At 31.2% G+C, this 21653-nt stretch overlaps 3 protein-coding genes across 4 annotated transcripts; all 3 read left to right on the top strand.

Moving 5' to 3' along the window:
• Nucleotides 1–741: 741 nt before the first annotated feature.
• Nucleotides 742–5855, top strand: LOC110630387 (ALBINO3-like protein 1, chloroplastic). Of its 2 annotated transcripts, XM_021777863.2 has the most exons (11): nucleotides 744–1300; nucleotides 1394–1504; nucleotides 1585–1659; nucleotides 1843–1903; nucleotides 2443–2516; nucleotides 2628–2732; nucleotides 3165–3272; nucleotides 3757–3860; nucleotides 4003–4236; nucleotides 4313–4664; nucleotides 5391–5855. In XM_021777863.2, exons 1-11 carry the CDS (start codon nucleotides 947–949, stop codon nucleotides 5469–5471), a joined length of 1659 nt encoding a protein of 552 aa, XP_021633555.1. In that variant the 5' UTR covers nucleotides 744–946; the 3' UTR covers nucleotides 5472–5855. The 2 variants fall into 2 exon arrangements, with proteins under 2 accessions (XP_043805396.1, XP_021633555.1); XM_043949461.1 differs by lacking the exon at nucleotides 3165–3272 and having other exon boundaries at nucleotides 742–1300.
• A 4093-nt stretch (nucleotides 5856–9948) lies between these two features.
• On the top strand, nucleotides 9949–13995 carry LOC110629860 (ultraviolet-B receptor UVR8). The gene is made up of 7 exons (XM_021777029.2): nucleotides 9949–10267; nucleotides 11111–11150; nucleotides 11286–11567; nucleotides 11666–12015; nucleotides 12123–12524; nucleotides 12785–13178; nucleotides 13505–13995. The coding sequence occupies exons 3-7, from the start codon at nucleotides 11343–11345 to the stop codon at nucleotides 13745–13747; spliced, it is 1614 nt and encodes a 537-aa protein (XP_021632721.1). The 5' UTR covers nucleotides 9949–10267; nucleotides 11111–11150; nucleotides 11286–11342; the 3' UTR covers nucleotides 13748–13995.
• Nucleotides 13996–18391: 4396 nt separating this feature from the next.
• Nucleotides 18392–20725, top strand: LOC110629863 (probable pectate lyase 5). Its single transcript, XM_021777031.2, has 4 exons — nucleotides 18392–18558; nucleotides 18664–19404; nucleotides 19917–20055; nucleotides 20143–20725. Exons 1-4 carry the CDS (start codon nucleotides 18443–18445, stop codon nucleotides 20362–20364), a joined length of 1218 nt encoding a protein of 405 aa, XP_021632723.1. The 5' UTR covers nucleotides 18392–18442; the 3' UTR covers nucleotides 20365–20725.
• Nucleotides 20726–21653: the final 928 nt, after the last annotated feature.

Here is a 21653-nt window from a genome sequence, read left to right on the forward strand (position 1 = left end):
CTATGATTAGTTTATTTTCAATAAATTTTAAAAAATAATTAATAGATATTTTAAAATATTAAAATATTTTAATATATTTTTAAAAAATAAGAGATCTATTAATAATGTAAATTTTCTTTTTAATGTATTCATTTTGGGATTCCTAAGGTAATAGGATTAATGTTAATGTTTTATTAGTGGGATTGTGAAAAGATGGGCTTCTTATTGGATGATCACTTCATACATATTTTAGTTTTAGGCTTTCTTGCTTTACTTCTGCACATGAGAAGACAAAAAATATTTGGGCAAGCTGTCTGAAACCCACATAACATGGAAGTATTAGTAGGAACCTAAGGCCCAGATCTCATTTTATGTTTGTTCAATAAACTTACAAAAATTAATTTAAATTTTCGTTTGAAATTATTTCAACAAAACTATTGTAAGTGTTTTTAATAAATATTTTTACCATATTCTTTTTAATATACTAATGAGGCTTTTGTAATCTTCAACTGTATATTTATCATTATTGTTGAAGTTGGTAGTGAGAAAATAATTTTTAAATATATTAAAATTTTATTTAAAAATAAATTTGATATATTTAATTATAATAATATTTTATTTATAAAAAAATATACTACAACTTGCCCTCAACATTATTGACTCTGGAATTAAAAACAAAAAATAAATTCATTTTATTTAAAATTCAGAAAAAGAGGTAGATGCAGACGCAATTTTTATTGAAAAAGGTCACGTGAAAAACGGATAATTAAAATGGATAGAAACGTGCCATATTTCTTAAACTCCCAATTCCAGAGGTGGAAGCCTCCGTCTCCTCCTCCTTCCCCGAGTTTCCTCTACTGAAGACGCCCACTCTTCTGCCATAGACTCTTCCTCGACAATCTTAAGCCGTGTCTTTTTCATCAATACCTCACCCCTTCACCTTCAAAATTACTGTAGTAAATTCCAAATGTCCACTTCTCTGCCTTCTTCGTTACCAAACCTCGTCTTCTCCCCCTTTTCTGATCGAACCAGAACCTCAAACCTTCTTCTTTCCCGCACCCAATTCGCTTCCTTATCTACACACAAACCCTTTCTTCGTGGGTCGACCTGCGTCGCTCGTTTCTGGTTCAAACCTGGTCTGTTTCCGGAGCTGGATGGCGCAGGGGAAGGGGTGATTAAGGATTTTTTTGGTGGAGCTGGGAGTATTCTTTATACAATTGCTGATGCAGTTGTCTCAAATTCGGATATAGTTACCACTACAACCGAACAGAACAATGATTGGCTCTCTGGTATTACCTATTACATGGAAAGTGTTTTAAAGGTTTGTTTTTTTCGCTTTTCACTTTTTTGTATAATTTTGTTGGGTCAAGGAATCCTCTAGTTAAAATGGCTGTGTATTTCAAATCCATTTCAGGTCTTAGAAGATGGGTTATCTGCTTTGCATGTTCCTTATGCTTATGGGTTCGCTATTATACTCTTAACTGTTCTTGTTAAAGCTGTCACTTTTCCTTTGACTAAGAAGCAGGTTTGTGTCAATATTGAATCTTTTCTTTTCAGTTTTAGTGGGAAGAGTTTTGTATATGTTTGTAAATTTGTTTTGAACAGGTAGAATCTGCAATGGCAATGCGATCATTGCAGCCTCAGATAAAGGCTATTCAGCAACGGTATGCTGGAGATCAGGTGAATGTTTGTTCTCGGTACTAAAATTTTGAATCAACTCCGTACTTAATTGTTTCAGTAATGCAAATAATGAATTATATTGGATTATTCATTGTGAGTAAGAAGTACAACTAACAGCAATTCTATAGCTTTTGAACTTCTTCCTTTTCATTGACCAAGTTTATTGCTTGTATTTTTCTTCAGGAGAGAATTCAACTTGAAACAGCCAGATTGTATAAACTAGCTGGCATAAATCCATTTGCAGGTGCTTCTATTTGATTATTATAGATTTGATAGTCTCTTAGTGATATGCTTTATTGAGTATTTGAGTTTGGATAAGAATTCATATGTTTACAACTATTGATTAGCTTGCTGAAAACATCAAGCATTTATAAACAATCCCTCTTCTCTGTGAAGTTAAGCAATCTTCCAAATACAGGTTATCAGCTTCAGCTTATTTGTTTTGTTGCACATACAAAGTTCTGAGAACTGGTTTTCAAATTTTTTTAATATATAACTGGGACTTTTGCCCATGCCACCTAGATGGTACTACTGGTTCTTTTTGAGGCTCTTCTTGGAACCTTTTCCTATTTCTTTGTAGCATCTGAATAGTGAAAAAAATGTTCTATTTGGACAAATTACAGAAAGGAAGAATTCTACGCAATAGATTCATTCTTTTTTATCTATTCACTTTCTGCAATTTATCTTGACTATAAATGTAGAATTAATGGATTTATTTGATATTTTTTTTCCTCTCAATCTAAACTATTAGTCTCTCTAATGTATTTTTACTTCTGTTGACAGGATGCCTACCTACTCTTGCCACAATACCAGTCTGGATTGGACTATATAGAGCCCTTTCAAATGTAGCAGATGAGGTAGCATTCTTTTCTTATTCATTCATTAATTGTTTCTGTCTCGTTGATTTTGGCTCTTAGGCATTTAATTTATTTGTCTCTTCTAAATGAATGTCTGTGTCTGATATGAAGGGACTTCTTACTGAGGGCTTCTTTTGGATACCATCCCTTGCTGGTCCAACTACAATTGCTGCTCGTCAAAATGGCAGTGGCATCTCTTGGCTCTTCCCTTTTGTTGTGAGTTCCTTGGTTCATTCTGGATTCTTTTTTTGGGAAAAAAAAAAGATCTGTTAGAACTTGTGGATATTATAATTTATTGCAAGCATGTTGTTGCTCCTTATATAAGAGGAATAAGTTGAACCATCATTCATTATGTATTAAAGGTCTTTTGATTCTATCATTCTCTTCTTAATGTGGATGTGTATTTAATCAAGTAATGCAGTTGCAGAGAGTTGCTTTTTTTTCTTTTCTATTTCTTTTATTTTTTGGCTATATATTTCTTTTCTTTCAGATATTTCTAGTATTTTACTTAGGATTCACCACTTTTATTTCTTCTCCTTGTTTTGTAAAAAGTAATAAATTAAATTCGAGTTGAGTTATCATGTCTGATGGTTCTTCTCCTGGAATTGTGGAACTGAATCTTGATGGTTTTATGTTTTTCCCCCTCAGGATGGGCATCCACCCCTTGGGTGGCCTGATACCTTGGCGTATCTTGTCTTGCCAGTGTTGCTGGTTGTTTCACAATACATCTCTGTTCAAATCATGCAATCATCACAGGTCGGTCATTTCGCAAATGTGGATGGCTCCCCTATATAACAGTGTCTAGCTTAACTAATTTGCTGAACTAGATCAAGTCTGTTGATTTTTTTTTCTTCCAATTTTGCCTTATTTGTGAAAATGCCATTTGTTGAACCATAGCAACTCTTTAACAATTTGAAACTTTTATAGAGGCATCAAGCCTATGCATGTCAAGTCACTAGACGGCTAAACTGGTGCAGTCATTTGTGTCACAACTGAATACTACTGTAGTAAACTTTTCTAATGTGGTACTTGGTTGGTGCTAAAAACCATGAGCTAAAACCTCAGGTTGGAATGAGTTTTGGGTAAGAAAATAGAAAATGTGTCTAGTTTTGCCTACTTGTTTCTCTTTTTCTTTGAGTTTCTCAATCGTAGAGTAAACTTTAGACCTAGGTTTGAAAATATTAGTTTGCTGCCAGAATCCACTGCTCTTTCATCTTTTAACATTTGTTATTATTTGCAGACTAATGATCCAAGCATGAAGAGTTCTCAAGCAATAACAAAGATCCTTCCACTAATGATTGGTTATTTTGCTCTTTCAGTTCCTTCTGGTCTAAGCCTATATTGGTGAGCAGATGTAAATCCCTTCGATTCTACGAACAGAGTCATCTCCATTTGAATACTTTGTGTGGCATTCTCATTTTTAGGAATTGTTTCCTACCACATTTTTCAATATATATTTTTAGAACTTTTGTGTGATATTGTGCAGGTTCACAAATAACATATTGAGTACAGTACAACAGGTGTGGCTTCAGAAGTTGGGAGGTGCAAAGAATCCTGTGAGCCAAGAAGACCAACTATGGATTCAGAAGACAGTTTCTGAAATAAATTCCACAAAGATGAAGACTGGAGAAGTTGAAAAATTGACACCAGAGGATTCCACAAAACCTAAGGCTGGACAAATTGAAAATTTGACACCAGAAGGGCTACGTCCGGGCGAAAGGTTTTTCAGTTTTGCAATCTTTGCTATATTTTCCACCAATCATGGTTGTTTGTGGTCTAACCTTTCTTTTCATCAGATTTAAACAGCTAAAGGAGCAAGAGGCCAAAAGAAGACTACAAAGAGAAGGAGAGAAGAAGAAAGCTGAAGAGGCTGCTGCAAGAAGAAGTCCAATAGCAAATGGTAGTCCTAAAGATGAATCGGACAGAGAAAATGGGGCAACTATGGCTGGTTCAGATGCAGTCGATGAGAAGTCCGCAAACAGCATTAGCAATTCCTCCACTGTTGGAGTAGTAAATGGTGATTTATCTGGGCAGAATCTTAAGAAAGATGAAAAGACAACTTCATTGCAGAGTTTGGAAAAAGGTGAAGTTTCCAATTCTGAGGCCTCTGGAAGGGTTGAACAACAGTCCTTTGAAAATAAACAAAAGGTACAACTATAGCGATGCTTATGACATGGAACTGGCATATTCTTCCTTGTTTGATAGCCTTAAGATCAATTTTGTAACTGCACTATAAATTCATATTGTTGTCTTGCTCCGTGCAGTACTTAATTGTTCTTTGTTCTTTCATGGTGCTTTGTAATTTACTAGTTTTGTTGAATGAGTAAGCAGAAAAGATGTGATTGGCTGGAAATTCTTCCTGTTGAGCATCCATGAAAATTGGTCATGAATAAACTTAGGTTAGTTCACATGTGCAAAGGACAGGGAGGTTGACTCAGGCTGTGGTGGATTTTTTCTAATACTTATGCATGGCTAGTGGATTTCTGTTTCTTGTAGCAACTCTATTTTGATCTTTGAAGTGTGGACATTATCAATCTCATTGATATGGGATCTAGTTTCTTCATTATGTGGCAAAAATGCATGTAGAAATGCAGTGAGACCTGTCAGTATTGGTGGCGCCTTGTTTGATCATTGATGCATATTGAGACCAGAGCTGATAGTTTTCAGGTCCACAATAGGCATGAGAAATAAAATTGACCTCCAAGCATTGGCAGCTAATGCATGGATCCTTTAGTATTGAAATTTGTTTTAGTTATATTTTGAGAATTTGATACGGGAAGTATAAATTGTGTCCTACATTTAATTTCAGAGTTTCAAGTAATGAAGGTTTAATAATTTCTTTGCTACTTCTCATTGCCAATTTATAACATTCAGGAAGTAGCTGAAGTGCATGGTAGCATGACAAAAGAAAGCAAACTTTCGGAAGACGACATGCATCAAGCCACAAGGGAGTGATGAAACAAATGTATGCGGCTATATTGGTACTCCAAATTAAGCAAGGTTAACTGGCAGGATTGCTGACCTGTTAAGTTGAATGTGGAGAGCAAGATTTGTGTTGTCTTGTAAAAAGTAGCACGTGAGCAAGCAGCCTCCACTTGCATGTCTTGTACTGATGTTTATTTCTGATTGTTGAGGTCTCTGAGGCGAATTGGGTGTACAGCACTGGTATTGGGTTGGAATGGTGAAATCAATAGAAATTTGGAGCATCACATGAGCCATTGCACTTTTTTGTTTTAAGTGATCCGTGTCAATGTCAATTTTGTATACTTGCAGGTTCTTGGAAGCAAAAATACACTGTACAAGTAGAAAAAGAGGAGTAAATCTTTTTTTTTCTTTTCATCTTTTACTAGAAAAGGATGAATCTATTCAGCAATATTAGCTGTTTTAACAGTGGAGTGGATATTTATTTAAGTAATGGTTAATTAACAAGAAATAATTTTTTATAAATCACTGTTTCGATCACTAAATATTAATTTTAAAATTGTTGCCGAATAAAACAGCCTATGTGGAGAAAGGCCATCGATCACTAAATATTCATTATGTAACGAATACAACAATAACTTGTTTAAGGAAGATAGACAGGGCTAGGCTTTGGTTGGTGTTATTATTTTCACCTCTGGCAATGTACTTGAAAAAGACACTATTTAAATCTTTTTTTTTTTTTGGATTAAATTGAGAGGTACAGGTAAGTATGCTTTGAATGTCGTGGCGTACACGTTGCAACTCAACTTGTACATATTTTACAATCACTAAATTAAAAGGCATCAGTCTTAAAAGTATATCTACCTTTTATTTTTTTTCTTAACAATGCAATGATGCATTTTACAAGGTCCAGAAAGAGAGAGAATTCAGCTAATAATTTAAAATCAGATAACCATAAGTCTAACTCAAATTCTTAATCAGTTCAATTCCAAACTATTTCGTACAAGTTCATTCAAACCAACTGCATAGCAGGGTACCAATATGATCCAAAATCAAAATTCACAAAAACCAATGTGTTGTTTGGATCTATAGTCGTGGTCGATGTCATTATGAGGAGAGTAGTAAAGTAATAATGAAGTTGCAGCATGAGCTTTGAGATTGAATTAGAAATGGTTAATTTATATGCTGAGATGACAAATGATCATCTGAACAATTATTAGTGCTCACCATTGGGTTGACCCAATTGTGGCATGTCTCTCATTCCTTGACTAGGTTGACCTGGAACATGGATCATTGCTTGCTTCTGTGCATATCTCTTTCACTTGTATAATTATATTCAAGACTGTGAAGTCTCGAATTCAATCCAAGCTAGATGAATAATGTGTATTGTGTATGGTTGAGAACATGCAAATGGGTTGTTTGTCTACAATAATGAGACAGGCAGACACCCAATTTATAAAAGACTTTGGACTGAGAGTTCAGTGTCCTTTTGATCTTCAAATGTTGGTAGACATGCTGGTTAAGTAAGCTCCAAGCATTCTGCTACTTGGTGAGCCATCATGGTAGGATATCATTTTGGTTCATTTGTTGGATGTGTATGTAAATAGTCCTTACAGAATCCAATGAGACCCAATCTTTCTGATGATTTGGGTACAAAATTTTGACATTAAACCATTATAAATTATTATTATGTTTTATTTTTTTTAATCTTTGATAATATAAGATAATGAATTCCATGTTTTTCATTGTTTTGTCGCCATGTCATGAATCCAATGTTTATCTTATTTGTGAAACTTCCAAATTCTAATATATTATAAATAAATAAATGAATTTTTTAATGATGTGAAGAGGGGTTGAGTAAAATAAAAGGGTGTATGGTGGGGAAGAAAGAACAACTTTATTGAGCCTCTTTATTGGATTTGCACAAAGATATCAAATTAAAAAATAATAAAAATAAAATAAAGTTTTCCCCACGGAGACATGAGGTTGATGTTTGATTTAGGGTGAGTATTCGATAGATTTGATTCTGACTGAAATTTTAGTATTTATAAAAATTGAATCGAATTGATTTTGATCAAAAATTGAATTAAATTAAATTGGTCTAATTCAGTTTAATTCGGTTTGAATTTTTAATAAATTTTTTATTTTTTACTCTTTATTTTTAATATTTTAAAATTTAATTAAAATATTTTAATTTTAATATAATTTAATCTCTATATTATTATTGAAAATAATATATTATTATTACTAATTGATTCGATTTAGTTTTTTCAATTTTTTTTAATAAAATAAAATTAAATTAAAATTTTTAAAATTAAAAATTAAATCAAATCAAAATAAATAAAATTAAATTTAACTTTCTAAATTAATTCAATTTGATAAATTTTTTAATTTAAACCGAATATAATTCGTCCTGCTAGACTATTCAAAAACTGGTTTCCTAATTAACGTATTAGAAATCTCGCAAATAATGGAAGATGGAGATGACTCCATAACCCGCTTCTCTATTGTTTCAATGTTCCAAACATTTTTCATAATCTATATTAAAATTTATTCTTGAATGAATGATTATTTATTTATTAATCTACTAATTTACCCCTATTCAATATCCATTGAAAAATATAAGTCATTAGCTAAAAAATAATTAAATAATAGAAAAATATGAGTAAGTATTATATTTTAAAAAATAATATAACATTTTTTATTTTAACTATATTTTCATGAGACAGAATGAGTATTAAAGATTTTAAAATTTATTAACAATTAAATATTTTATATTTTAATTATAAAAATTTAAGATATATAAATTGTTTTCCTTATTTTTAAATAAATATATTGTTTTCCTAAGAAGAGTACTAATCTCTCAGCCTCACTTCCAAATGGAATGAGAGTCAATGATGGATTTTTTTATTTTTTCCATTTTGGTAAGAAAATAAATATTTATTTATGTTTATGTTATTAAAATAAAAATAAAACCCACAAAAAATTTCTCAATTCTCGTGATAATCATCGGCTCTCTCACTCTCTCTTAAATCGAGGTAGGGTCTGCAAGAATAGATCAAGCCCATATCTCAAAATAACTTTAGGCAGACTTGTCCATCAATCCAGATTTGAGCCACTAAATGCTCAGCGGACGGGATCGCATTTAATTCTAGGGACCAAACATGATGATAAATAAATCGGTTCAGTCTTTTCGTAACCATTTTTCGCATGCGCACTGAAAAAAATTAAATGGCCATTTGACGTTGGTGAAAAAACTGACACTTCTGTATATACGGACCTGTCTGACAGAAATGAACATCATTGTAGTGGAAAAATCATTAGTGTCACTAGCAAGTAAGAGAAAGGGAATAAGAGAGAGAAGAAAGTCTTGTTCAAGGATCAAGCTTACTCAACCGTTGAAAATTCTATTTTTTCTGAATCTCGAAATATACCTCATTTCCCTTAACTACGAAGAAAGAAAATTTCATATATAAATTTTTCAACGATTACACATTTCTAAAAAAGACTTAAATATCAAAGAATCAAAAGAAATGTTTATTTCATTTGAAATCTAAAGTAAGAATTCAAAAATTTTTATTAATTTTTATGTCTATAAACATGAAAAAGAAAGAATTCAATTATTTTAAATTAAAAATTGATATAATTGTAATTTTAATTGTGGTGCAAGATGTCTTCACTTTGTTAAATTTAAAAAATAAATAAATAAAGGAATATCCAAGAATATTTTTTTCTACTTTATTCTTTTTCATTTTTCAAACACTCATTTATATTCCTTTCTATGTGGAACCAAAAATCAAAATAAAATTTTTTCTTTATTTATTTTTTAGTTTAGAATTTAAATTTTAAAATTTATAAATAATTTTAATATCAGTAAATTAAAGATTATTCTTATACCTGTCTTTCTTGAAATCAAAAGTAATCAACTTTATGGGAAAAAAAGGCAATTGGCCCAAATCACAAAAATTAGGGCAATCTATTTAAGCAATAACATTTCAATTGTCACTATCAATTTTTAATGATTCAGCAAGCACATCATTTCAACATTTGCATCTCTAACAAAGTTGACTAACTTCACTAATTTCTTAAAATAAATAAAATAAATAAATAAATTCTACATAATAATGTAATTTTATGAAAATATTATTTATTTATTTTTTATTGTTTTAATACAATTAAAGTGTATAAAATTATTTGATTATTTATATTTTTATAAATAATAAAGAAAATAATTTTTAAGAAAAAGAATTTTAAAATCCATTTACTGCATCACTAGATACATAATGATTAATTTATCAGCTTACTTAAATTTAATTAAAATTTAGGAGTATTTAATATTTTTTATATTGAAATCAAATTAAAATACTATTTAAATATTTAAAAATTTTAATTTTAATTAAATATTAATGAATTAATTTAAATTGCAATTGGAACGAGTGCATGTAATTTTCACCACCTAAGAGACACCTCATCTCTTTATAAGATGTATAGATATAAATCAAAGGGAGACTCACCTTCTCTCTCTCTTTCTCTTTCTCTTCCTCACCCTCCTTCTCTATCATTCACTGTTCTTCAACAGAAGAAAAAAAGAAAATTCCCTTCCTTTTCTCAGCTTTCTCTTATAATTACCTTCAAAATAGACCCAGTTTTCAATATTTTTCTATTTTCTTTCACTCGTGGTTTGAGCAGAGCAATCTTTGATAAGAAAACTCACTTTCTGCTCTCCAATTTGATCCAAATATTAATGTTTTGTCTAAGAATCCTTGAATTTCTCTTCAATTATTGACAGATGCAGATGGGTTTTGAGCAATCACGGGCCTTTATCATGTGTAATCTTCGTTTCTTAATTGTTATATCACGATCTGTCACGATCAAAATGTACAAATGATAAAGCTGTTTAAGCATGTTTTTTTGTGTTCTGTTTTTTTTTCCCCTGCCTTCTGGGTTGGATTCTCTTCTGCTTCGTTTGGTTGTTCATGGTCAAGTGTACTCCTCATTTGTATCATCTGATGTTGTTTTTATGATCTGGGTCTGTTAAAAAGCTGAAAATTTTTCATTATCTTTGGTGGAGTGTTGATAATCACATCCTCTGTTTCTGGGTTCTGAAACTATGGATTCTAATTTTGCTTGCGCCGATCACTTTTGATCGGTTGACAAGGGACTTTAATTAATTAATTTTTTTTGGCTTGTTTTGTTGAGTTTACGTGAACAGAAGTTTCTCTTTTGATGTTGGAATTCCTTATTTTCTGGGTTTCTTTTGGGTGTGGAATATCCTTTCAGCCAAGAATAGTACTCTTCTCTTCTAAGTTTTCATTTTCGAGTATCCCTTGAATCGTTTCGTTTCCGGAGTTTTGTTACTCAATTACGTGTTTCTGTAGGTTTCCATTTCGTCACCCATTCAATTAATGATCTAAATTGCTTTGGCAAGCTTAATATTTGACCATTGGGTTACCCTTTTGCTTCTCTGAGTTCTATCTTTTTTGCTTGTCCTTTTGGTACATTATCTAATTCATTAGTTTGCTTAAGTGTTGCCCTTTATCTATACCTACTCAGTTGATACCTTCAAACATCTTTTGTTCGTTATTTGAGTTGATTTTTTTTTCCAGATATTTCAATTTGCTTTCAACTTCCTGCCTTGTATGGAGATTTTATGATCTTGTTTTTGCCTGTAGGTTTGAGAATTGAAGCTTGGTGATTAGTGCATTATTTAAGGTAGATGCTTTGGACCAAGATTGGATTTGCTATATAAAGCTAATGTCTATTGTGAACTTGTAAACTTTAGGTGATATGCTGGATCATTGGAGAGACTAATACAGTTTGGTTTCTGTTTTTCTATTAACCATCCAGCAACTTTGATTATATTCTCTGCCAAATTTGGGCACTGCACTAATTTAAGCAGTGCCCATGGATGCCACAACGAGTGGAACCTCAAGTATACAATATCATAACATAACCGACCAGCCCATTACTGCCATTGTTGCTGCTCCTGTGTCTACGTTTCAACGGAATCAACGCCATTGTTTTGGGGAGTCCACTCCTGGAGAATTCCCTTTGGCTGCCAACCCATCCATTGTCCTCCATGTGCTTACTGCTTGCAATTTGGATCCTCAAGATCTTGCAAAACTAGAGGCAAGTGCCCTTTTTGCAATAATTCTTAATTCTGAAACTATTTTTTATCGCTAGAATTGATAATGCTGCTGATTTTATTTTGAATGTGTTTACTGCAGGCAACATGTTCATTCTTTAGGCAGCCTGCAAACTTTTCCCCTGACTATGAATTGTCCATTTCGGAGCTTGCGGCTCTGGATATGTGCCAAAAGAGAGCTATTTTTAAGCCTATGACTCCTGAAGAACGTCAAGATTTGAAGCAAAGATGTGGGGGCTCGTGGAAACTAGTTCTCAGATTTTTACTAGCTGGAGAAGCATGTTGCAGGAGGGAGAAGTCCCAGGCAATAGCAGGACCTGGTCATAGTATTGCTGTGACATCTAAGGGTGTAGTGTACTCCTTTGGCTCTAATAACTCAGGACAACTTGGTCATGGCACAACTGAAGAGGAATGGCGACCTCGACAAATCAGGTTGCTAATTCTATGATCATTACTTAAGACCGGATATTGTGAATGCAGGAAAAAGCAAAGGGAGATGGTTGTCTAGAGAGAGTTAATGGAACTTCGCTATGTTGCAGATCCCTGCAAGGCATTCGTATTATCCAAGCAGCTGCTGGACCTGGCAGGACAATGCTAATTAGTGATGCTGGACAGGTGTATGCCTTTGGAAAGGACTCCTTCGGTGAAGCTGAGTATGGAGTTCAAGGAGCTAAATTGGTTACAACTCCACAACTGGTTGAATCTTTGAAAAACATATTTGTGGTCCAAGCTGCAATAGGAAATTTCTTCACTGCTGTATTGTCCAGAGAAGGCAGGGTTTACACATTTTCTTGGGGCAGTGATGCCAAACTTGGTCACCAGACAGAGTCAAATGATGTGGAACCTCATCCTTTGTTGGGGGCACTTGAGAATATACCGGTGGTACAGATTGCAGCTGGATACTGTTACCTTCTTGCTCTGGCTTGCCAACCTAGTGGCATGTGAGTTGCTCCATCTGTTTTACCTTAAGAAAACATTCCAAGATATATCAGAGAAAAAAAAAGGGAAGAAAAATCTTCTGACAGTTGCATTTTAATCAGGCATAAAAGTGAATGTGATATTGCAGTTAGAATCTTTGAGACAGTTCTGCAATTGATATCTTCTGGCAACTAACTTATGCGGCTTCATGACCATGATTACTAATTAATGGGTTATGGATGTTGTTTCTGAGCAATGTGCTATTCTTCTTTATGTGTATCAGGTCAGTGTACTCTGTTGGATGTGGCTTGGGTGGGAAGCTTGGGCATGGATCAAGAACCGATGAGAAGTATCCTCGATTGATTGAACAATTTCAACTTTTGAACCTTCAGCCTACAGTGGTTGCAGCTGGTGCTTGGCATGCTGCTGTGGTAGGGCGAGATGGACGGGTTTGCACGTGGGGTTGGGGACGTTATGGGTGCTTGGGTCATGGGAATGAAGAGTGTGAATCAGTTCCTAAGGTTGTGGAAGCATTAGGCAACGTCAAAGCTGTTCATGTTGCTACGGGGGATTACACAACCTTTGTTGTTTCTGATGAGGGTGATGTATACTCATTCGGTTGTGGGGAATCAGCTAGTCTTGGACATAATGCAGCCGCAGTTGTTGCTGATGGACAGGTCTGGTCTTCCCCTCCATGGTTCCTTGTTTTGTATATTAATTTATGTGCTCTTCAATTTAGTGGAAACAAATTATGAAAAGAATTGCATCTCATCTTTTATGTGTTCCTTTAGCATGAACTTGCTGTTCTACTGGGGGCATTTAACTGTTTTCATTCAATTTTGTGTCTTCTCTGCTGAGATTAAGACTAACAGTTGTTTACTTCCCAGAAACAAGAGATTGATGATTATGTTTCATAACATAGCGAACTGATGAAAATTGATGTTGAGTTATGATTAAATTACTGAAGCATGTTCAAATCTGGGTGATTTTTTTTTTTTTTCAGGGAAATAGGCATGCTAACGTGTTGAGCCCACAATTAGTAACATCACTCAAAGAGGTGAAGGAGCCAGTTGTGCAGATCAGCCTGACCAATTCCATATACTGGAATGCTCACACATTTGCACTTACTGAATCAGGGAAACTGTATGCATTTGGAGCAGGAGACAAAGGGCAGCTGGGTATAGAACTGGTGAACAGCCAGACTGAAAGAGGGAATCCAGAAATGGTTGATATTGGTCTAATTTAGCCATTAAAATTGTGTCAGCATGAGCATTTGGTGTCTAGATTTCCTTGTTTATTGTGTACATAGAAAAAAACAGAAACAATTGTTAAGATTTAAAAGCTTTTAGGTAGCAAAGGCCCAACCTCAGCCTGCATACCTGACTTGATTTCTTAAGTAAACAATGGTGAGTGATTGGGCCATGCAGTTGTTCATAGTTCATACATTTGTTTAAGGTTCATTAATAACTTAATTATGATGATTTGGATTCCTAATTCAGCCCATACCCATTTTGGCTGCTGACTGATGACTTTCACTAATAGGCTTCTTAGATGCCAACCCCTTTATCTGTGGTCTCCACCATTAGGTTCACCTCTGACCTTATCTCTTAAGGAGGAGAAAAACATTTGTCCTGATGGTCTTTCTGATTTTTTCTTTAATCTTTTTTCAGAGAGCTACAGTCAGGGTCCAAATTTACAATTTCTATTGGGACATTCTCTTCTCTTCTTTTCTTTTCCTTTTTTTTATTCTCCCTTTTCCTGGCCCTGCAAACCCTAGATATGAGCATAACCCAAATTTTCTGAAGCTAAAAGCATTGGCGATTTTGGAAAACCTGATCCCTTGTGTTTCAGCTAGTAACCGTAAGGCCTGTTTGACATTGCTGTTAATGTCGCCATTGAGAAGATCATCTTTTTTAAAACATTATTTAAAAAAATTAAAAAATAATCTAAAATTATTTTTTATTTAATTTAGTTATAAAGATATTAAAATAATAAAAATAAATTATCTCGATAAAAAATTAAAATTATTCTAAAAAATATTTTCTAAATATAAATTATTTTTACAAAACAAACCAACCCTAGTGTTATAATTTTATTTTCATTACATACTTAGGCTTTTCCCTAAGTTTTTGTATTAGTTTATTAGATAAGTTATTATTTAGTTTTGGGTATTATAATTATTTACAGTTATATTTTATTTTTATAATTATTAACAATTAATTTTATCTCATTTTCTCTTTCTCCTATCTTCACAATAGATAGATAGAGAAAAGAAGAGAAATAGAAGAGAGTGAATTATGTCTGATTTAAATTTAATATGATATTATATAGTTAAATTTTGGTGGTTTAATATAATTATGAATCGTAGGAATCGTTGAATTTAATAATAATAAATTATTATAAATATATGAAATAAGGAATAAAAATAATAAATTTGGATGTGAAGAACAATAAATAGGCATATACACATTTGAAGCCATATATTAAGAAATTATAGTGTGAATGTAAGATAAACATTTGGTGCTATTTTTAGAATATTAACTACATTGCATGTGGACTGATGGACCTACTACCCACATCAAATTTATTATTTCCTCATTTCAAATAAAATAAAATTTAATTTAATTTTTTTCATAAATATTTTTAGTATCAACAATAATATAATTTTTTTAATTATATATATATATATATATTAAAATCGTTTTATTCTATGATTTTTCTGCAATTATTCTATGGAAAGGAGAAAGAGAGAGAGAGAGAAAAAAAAAAAAAAAGAATATTGATAAGAAAAGGAGATGGCGAGTGGTGACTTCATTTTCAACCCCAACTGTCATATTAGAAAAATGTCGGTGTAATTTTAATTTTAATTTTAATTATAATTTTGATTACAAAATGTGAAGGAATGTAAACGTGTGGAATTTTTATTCAATAAGCTTAATTTAATTTAAAATGTTTTTGAGCAAAGTGATAGTTAAAAAAGAAAAAAAAAATCCTCATAGAAAAACTAAAACAAATTCTTTATTGATTTACGACTAAAGAATATTATTTTTGCTATTTATAGTAGACCTACTTGTAGCCATTAATACAATTTCCACTTTCTAAAAAAGTGATAACCATTAATATAACAATTTCATCCTCTCATAATTTTTTACTAAATTATTATTTATTTTTTTTATAATATAAAAAAATTTATTAATTAATTTTTTAAATTTTTAATATTTTAAAAAATATACTAATTAATTTTCAATTAATTTTAATCATTAATTATTATAATAAAATTTTCAAATACTTTTTATTAGAAAAAATTAATTAATAAATTTTCCAAAAATTTAAAAAATTAACTAATACATTTTTTAAAATTATAAAAATTAAATAATAAAATATTTAACGATCAAATTAAAAAAATTAATTATTAAATTTTTAAAATTTTAAAATATTTTAATATTTTTTTAAAATCAAAATTAAGTAATAGTTTTTTTAATTTTTCAAAATTAAATGGTAATTTGTTTTCTATAATCTTTTAATTATATCCATATTTATTATAAAATAAAAACATTAAATTTATTCAAACAATAAAATCATTGTTATAATAAATGAACTAAATATTAAAAAAAATAATTTAAATTTAAATTTAAAAAATAATACTTAATAAAAAATTATGTGTTGCTTTTTTACTCATATTAAAAAATATAACTATTAAATTTTTAATTATATTCATTTTAAATAGATTAAATTTTATTGAAGATTAAAAAATATTTTAAAAAAATTTTTAAAAATTAAATAAAATTATAGCAGTCCACTGTAAATAATAATTTTAAAATTATTAGAAAAAGAAAAATTGATAAAAAATTATGAAACTAAAACAATAGTAAAATTAAATATATTATATCCCTCTATTTTATAATTTTTATCCACTTTAATATTTTATATATATTTAAAAATAAATTTTTTTATTAATTTTCCGATTATATATATTTTTTACTTCTTTTTCTCATAATTTTTATCTATTTTATTTTTTCATAAATATTAAAAAAATTATTTTTTTATTAATTTTTTAATTATACTAATTATATAGATATTAAATTTTATTAAATATTAAAAAATACTTTTTGAAAAGTTTTTTAAAAATATAATAAGATAAAATTAAATAAAATTATAATGTTCAATTTATATATTATTATAATATAAAAAAATTAAATAATAATTTTAAAATAATTAAAAAAGTGAATAAAAATTATAAAAGGTGTAGAATATTAAATAGTAAAAAATAATAAAATAAATTTATAATAGTGGATTTATATATTATTATAAATTAAAAAAATTAAATAATAATTAAAAAAATAAAAATTATGATATAAAAAAAATATTAATTAATATATAAAAAATAGATATATAAATTATGCAAGAGCGATTATTTTTTGGGTAAACTGTAGTTTAGTCCCTCTGATTTAGTGAAATGCAACATTTCGTCCCTCTGTTTTAAAAAACCTTCAATTTAGTCACTGTGATTTTTAAAAACTATGCCATTGGTCCCTCCCGTTAGATTTTCAGTTAAATCACCGTTAATTTTAATTAAAAGACAAAAATACCCATTCTCTCTCCTTCCTCTTCCTCTTCTTCTTCTTCTTCTCCCGTTAGGTTGTTGCTTTCATTAGCTTATTTGAGGAGGAGGAGGAGGAGGAGGAGGAGGAGGAGGAGGAGGAGGAGGTCGGGAAGAAGAAGAAGAAGAAGAAGAAGAAGAAGAAGAAGAAGAAGAAGAAGAAGAAGGAGATCGGAAAAGAGGAGAAGAAGGAGATCGGAGAAGAAGAAGAAGAAGAAGAAGAAGAAGAAGAAGAAGAAAAAGATCGGGAAGGAGAAGAAGAAGCAGAGGAGGAGGAAGAGGAAGGAGAGATAATGGGTATTTTAGTCTTTTTAACTAAAATTAACGGTGATTTAACTGAAAATCTAACGGGAGGGACTAATGGCATAATTTTTAAAAATCACAGTGACTAAATTGAAGGTTTTTTAAAACAGAGGGACGAAAGGTTGCATTTCACTAAACCAGAGGGACTAAACTACAGTTTACCCTTATTTTTTTATCCGATTACTCACTTTATCCTCTCCCACGGTAATAAATTCACTCCAATAATTTTTTCCCATTTGAAACTAAAAACTTTTGTAGGAATTTCTAAAGGCTTCATACCTTAATAAAATTCAAATTTATATTTTCACTTTTTAGAGAAAAATAATTATATAATTATCTTTTTTTAAAAAAAAAAAAAAAAATCTACAATCTACCGCCATAGCTTTTGGACCTTGAAGATAAAAAGAAAAAAGAAAAAAGATATTATCATTTATTTCATTTTTTACGATTTGAATGAGAATTTTATCATTTAATATATTTTACATAACTATCTTACTTTTATTACTTTACAACGCTATTCATATTACCTCATATTTCACAAATACTCAACATACAATACTAACCACTCATTATTATTATTGCCATACTTATCACAAAATAGGAAATTAAAAAAAAAAAAAAAAAAAAAAGAAAGAAAGAAAGAAAGAAGAAGAAGAAGAGAGTTTTCCTCAACTGTCGAAACTAACAGATTGGGACCGTTTTAGCAGAACAATAAAGATGGCCTACATATGATAACGTGATTAACCAACTGATATCAGTAGTCCATTCCCTTTGTATACTCAGGGATTATTTACTACTTATTGATATAAATGATGTATTACTTTCTATCAATATTTATTATTTTATTATTAAAATATATTAAATAAATATTAACCTATTAAATTATTTTTATTATATATCATAATATAATTAATAGAAAATATCATCTCAACGTAGCACGTGCTGCTTCCGGTATATTATATAAATTGCATTTACTTTCCCCACCTTCTTTATATCCACTGCCCATTTCTTCATCCTACACGCTAAGGGATCAAGCCAATGACAATCCCAATCTCTCTTTCAAGTCTTTTTCTGCTAGCACTAGCTGCAAGCTTCATTTCTTCTTCTTCCTCCCCAGTTCAGGATCCTGAACTACTAGTACAAGAAGTACACAGGTATATGCACACACTTCTCTTACACCAATAAGTTTAAAAATGCAAGGTCTCCAGTTCGGATTTCTAGTGATGCATTCTCTTTTTTGTGTTGTTTGTTTGTTTCAGGAGGATCAATGCTTCCAGGAGGAATCTGGGGTTTCTCTCCTGTGGAACAGGGAATCCAATAGATGATTGCTGGAGATGTGATCCCAAATGGGAGAAAAACAGGCAGAGATTAGCAGATTGTGGAATTGGATTTGGCAAGCACGCCATTGGAGGAAGAGATGGTAAGATATACATTGTTACAGATTCAGGTGATGATGATCCTGTGAATCCCAAACCAGGAACTTTAAGATATGGTGTCATCCAAGATGAGCCTCTCTGGATAATTTTCGCCGGCGACATGGTGATCAAGCTCAAGGAAGAGCTCATAATGAACTCTTTCAAGACCATTGATGGAAGAGGAGCTAGTGTTCACATTGCTGGTGGTCCATGCATCACTATACAGTATGTGACTAATATTATCATCCATGGTTTAAACATACATGATTGTAAGCAAGGAGGGAATACTTATGTGAGGGACTCCCCAGGCCATTATGGGTGGAGAACTGAATCGGACGGTGATGGAGTGTCCATCTTTGGAGGGAGTCATGTGTGGATTGATCATTGTACTTTGTCTAATTGCAATGATGGGTTGATTGATGCCATCCATGGTTCCACAGCTATTACTATTTCTAATAATTATATGACTCATCATAACAAGGTTATGCTTTTGGGTCATAGTGATGGCTATACTCGAGATAAGAATATGCAGGTCACAATTGCTTTCAACCATTTTGGAGAAGGGCTTGTGCAGAGAATGCCAAGGTAAAATGTCCAATTCAATACCTTTTTTTTTTCTTTTCTTTTTTTTTTTTTTTGGTTCTGTGATTATGATTCTTAAGATATTTTTTAAAAAAGAAATTTATTAGGTAGTTTATATGGTATAAAAAATTTATTTGTTAATTTTTAATTTTAAAAAATATATTAAAATATTTCTGAAATTTTAAAAAATTTCTAATTAATATGTTCATTAGTTTTAATCAATAAGTATTTTACTATTTAGCCTGTTTATTATAATAAAACTCATTAGTTGATTCCACAGTATTATAAAAATGCCTATTAATTAATTTATTTATATTTAAAGTATTTTAAATTTTTCACAATATTTAATAGCTAAATTTAATAGAGAAATTTAATAAAACAATTAATTAGTAGAATTTTTAAAATTTCAGAGATATTTTAATATATTTTTTAAAATAAAAAAAGTTAACTAATGAATTTTTTAATATAATAAAGACTAAATAATAATTTTTATTTTTTAAAACCTAAAATTGCAGGTGCAGACATGGGTATTTTCATGTGGTGAACAATGACTACACCCATTGGGAAATGTACGCAATTGGGGGGAGTGCTGCTCCTACAATAAATAGCCAAGGAAACAGATTTGTTGCTCCTAATGATAGATTCAGCAAAGAGGTGGGAAAATTAAATGATTTGATTTCTAATCCATGGGCCAGAATAGTACCATTTAACCTTTAAAAAAAAAGTTTACTAAAATTTCAGGTGACTAAACATGAAGATGCACCAGAGAGTGAGTGGAAGCACTGGAATTGGAGGTCTGAAGGGGATTTGATGCTAAATGGTGCATTCTTTACATCATCAGGAGCTGGAGCTTCTTCAAGTTATGCTAGAGCATCTAGCTTGGGTGCAAGACCATCTTCCTTAGTGGGTTCAATCACAGCAGAAGCAGGTGCACTTTTTTGCAAAAAGGGTAAACGTTGTTGATCAGTGGCCAGGCTTAGAAGCCCAAGATTGGTCACCAGGAATGGGTAAGCATCTAAGAAAGGGTAAGAGGATAAAAATAGAAGGGTAAAAAAGAAGATAATAAAGACAATTGTGAGCACATGGGGAATTAGGGTCATCTTCTTCTATAACACTTTTAATTAGTTAGAAGTAAATTTTAAATGAATTTAACAACTATGGTTTTATGAGAAAATTGAAGTATATTGGCAAATAGTTTCTGTCAAGGTGAGGGGCCATATGGTCACATGGTACATGGATGATACAATAAGCATGTACTGAAACAGTAACAAAATTTATAACAAAATGCCTTTGGTACCTTCATTAATGGAACCATTTTCTCTTAGGGGAGTGCTTGAAACTTGTGTCTGTTAGTAGCAATGGTATCCAATGCTTATGTCTCTTGTTTCAAAAGGGAGGGTCACATTTCTATCCGACCATTCACCCATCTCATAACATTCAATGCTTCCATTATTAAGGCTCTTGTCCCGACAATTGCTATTGTAATAAATGACAGACTACCCCTTACAGAAGAGGGGAAAAAAAAATCAAACAAATAATATTCTCCATTAAATTCTGAATTTAAAAGAGATACTCACCTTAATAAACTTACCCGCAAATCAACGACGCAAATTTCCAATGTCAGATGGTTTAACTAAAAAAAAAAAAAATTGCCAAAATCCATTTTAATTGATGGTCTTTTCAATCAATTGTCAATGTTAAAATTGAATGACTATTGATAAAAAAGTTTGTGCAATAATAAAGGTAAAGCCATAAGAGAGCATTTGATTTCATTTGATTTTAAATAATTATAAGATCATACCCATGCCTGTATCAATACAATATGAAATAAGCGCACAAGGAGCCAATGTTAATACCAGCCGCTTTCACAAGTCCCATCATCCTGCCCATTGCAATTAGCACTTCATCGCAGACTATTTTTTACTGGACAAATACAAGAGAAGAACAGCTAGAAAAGAATATAACTCTTTAAATATCACATATCTACAACTACAAAGTAGGATCTGCATTTATTGAAGGGAAATAACGATTAAAAAAATGTACGAATTTGTGGAAGCCACAGCTAACAGCAGCTTAAAAAGTTAAAGTATAAAGCTATACGCGAAGGTAACGGAACATTGGAAATAAAATTAATAATATACTAAACACGTCTGTCAAATGAAAAGAGTGCACAAATTGAGTGAAAATATATGTTCTAAACTCATCTAAGGGTGAATCCCACTTAAATTATGGAGTTCAACCCATGTAAAACA

Source organism: Manihot esculenta, chromosome 13 (genome assembly GCF_001659605.2).
Source record: "Manihot esculenta cultivar AM560-2 chromosome 13, M.esculenta_v8, whole genome shotgun sequence".
NCBI lineage: Eukaryota > Viridiplantae > Streptophyta > Magnoliopsida > Malpighiales > Euphorbiaceae > Manihot > Manihot esculenta.